Source organism: Nanorana parkeri, unplaced genomic scaffold, assembly GCF_000935625.1.
Source record: "Nanorana parkeri isolate BGI_ZX_2015 unplaced genomic scaffold, ASM93562v1 scaffold2508, whole genome shotgun sequence".
NCBI classification, from domain to species: Eukaryota; Metazoa; Chordata; class Amphibia; order Anura; family Dicroglossidae; genus Nanorana; species Nanorana parkeri.
Genome location: NW_017308776.1, coordinates 117,824 through 120,262, shown reverse-complemented (window position 1 = coordinate 120,262; position 2,439 = coordinate 117,824). Strand labels below are relative to the sequence as shown.

Sequence of the window (2,439 nt, the reverse complement as noted above, 5' to 3'; positions counted from 1 at the left end):
TCTATTGTTTTATCTTACTGGAAACATTGTATATAATTAGCTCCGCCCCCAAACCTAAATATCCTTTTATATTTTTATGAAAAGTGTAAGCCCCTCCTCCTCAAGTTCAGAAATGACAAGTCGGGGTTTTCATATAAAAGAAAGTCTGATTCACACAAATGTGAGGGAATGACTCGTACATTCACCCGGGGAGAAGGCAGATTTACAGGCCGGAGTCCAGCTTTATCGATAATCGATCTCGCCGACATTCAAGACAAGTTTTGGTTTGTTCATTTGTGACAAAAGCGAAGAATCTCTTCTGGCCAAATCGGCGGCACAGGTATGAATCGGCACAGGTATGAATCGGCACAGGCATGAATCGGCACAGGTATGAATCGGCACAGGTATGAACCGGCACAGGTATGAATCGGCACAGGTATGAATCGGCACAGGTATGAATCGGCACAGGTATGAATCGGCACAGGTATGAATCGGCACAGGTATGAATCGGCACAGGTATGAATCGGCCTTTGTGCTCCGCGCGGAAGACTGGCGGGCCGGAGTTTATTTTCGGCTCTACGTCCCTGACAAAGAGCCTACAGAGGAGTGTGCACAGCTGCTGGCCCGGGGGAAGGGCCGCACACAAAGGGGCCCCTCGCAGCCCAAACTTTAAACAATGCCGGCAGCTGTGTCTGCTCTATACACAGAGATCCCCCGTATAGACCATCCATGGAAGTCACATGACACCCCCTTGTACAGACCATCCATGGAAGTCACATGATCACCCCCCTGTATAGACCATCCATGGAAGTCACATGACACCCCCCTGTATAGACCATCCATGGAAGTCACATGACACCCCCCTGTATAGACCATCCATGGAAGTCACATGACGCCCTGTATGGATCTGCAGACATCATACATGGAAATCACGACACCCCCCCTGTATAGTCGATCTGCAGACATCCATGGAAGTCACATCTAGATCTATGCACGCTGCTGAGGTGTCTGTGAGCTGCACTGTGATGAGCCGTTACTCAGAGGTGGGTGATGGCGGCTCTCACTGTGAAGTTGCTGAGCTCGGTATCTGCACATTGAGGACATGGTTCCGGCTCAGTCATAGCGAGAGCGGCAGGAAGTCTCATTACAATGCAGAGATCAGACTCCGGAAACCGCATGTCAGTTGATTGAATGGCGGGACTTTCTCCTGCTGGGGACTGAGCCGAGCGCTGCGACGCCGAGCAGGGGGGAAAGTGACAGCCGTACCCCAGTAACACTCACCTTGCGGCTGCAGACCTCCAGGAAGATGTAAATGTTCTCGCCGTCCTCGAAGTGGTGGGAGAATTTCACGACGTTCTTGTGGTGGAGCTCACGATGGAGTTCAATCTCATTGACGATCTGAAAGAAAAAATGGAGACAGAATGAGATCCGGGATCTGGATGCGGGAGGTCACAGGACCAGTACACGGAATGAGATCCGGGATCTGGATGCGGGAGGTCATGGGGCTAGTACACGGAATGATCCGGGATCTGGATGCGGGAGGTCACGGGGCCAGTACACGGAATGATCCGGGATCTGGATGCGGCAGGTCACGGGCTCAGTACACGGAATGAGATCCGGGATCTGGATGCGGGAGGTCACGGGGCCAGTACACGGAATGAGATCCGGGATCTGGATGCGGGAGGTCACGGGGCCAGTACACGGAATGAGATCCGGGATCTGGATGCGGGAGGTCACGGGCTCAGTACACGGAATGAGATCTGGCATCTGGATGCGGGAGGTCACAGGACCAGTACACGGAATGAGATCCGGGATCTGGATGCGGGAGGTCACGGGGCCAGTACAAGGAATGAGATCCGGGATCTGGATGCGGGAGGTCACGGGGCCGGAACACGGAATGATCCGGGATCTGGATGCGGGAGGTCACGGGGCCAATACACGGAATGAGATCCAGGATCTGGATGCGGGAGGTCATGGGGCCGGAACACTGAATGATCCGGGATCTGGATGCGGGAGGTCACGGGGCCAGTACACTGATTAAGAGCAGTAAACCCTTTAGGAATACCTTTCAGTAAACATTCACTGGGGGAGAATCAATCACAGTCACTGAACACACATGCACCACGAAGTCACCTGCAGTGAATGTTTGTTGAATGTCAGATTCACAGCTTTATGAATAATCTCCTTTCCATAAACCGTTCCCCTATAACTGGCCGTCCGCCATGATGGCCCGGGGGCCGGATCTGCCGCAGGAGCGCTCTCAAGGACGCAGAGGTCTTTGATGGGAGTGGTGGGTGAATGATTAATGAGCGGGTGTGTCTGCGGGAAGGTGGCGACGTGACAGACGGATCCTTTGAACGCCCCGACAAAGACATTCTCGGCTTTTATAGGTGAAGCTGAGACGCCGTTTACAGCCCAATGAAGGGAGAAGCTGCCAGCCGGAACAAGCAAGTTCAACAA

At 53.1% G+C, this 2,439-nt stretch overlaps 1 protein-coding gene across 1 annotated transcript in view; it reads right to left on the bottom strand.

Annotated features, from left to right (window-relative positions):
* PLK3 (polo like kinase 3) overlaps positions 1–2,439 on the bottom strand; it is a 19,554-nt gene that overhangs the window by 10,907 nt on the left and 6,208 nt on the right. Inside the window, exon 3 of the mRNA XM_018573724.1 lies at positions 1,261–1,377. Within this exon, the coding sequence (XP_018429226.1) occupies positions 1,261–1,377 (117 nt within the window). The remainder of the gene's footprint in view (positions 1–1,260; positions 1,378–2,439) is intronic.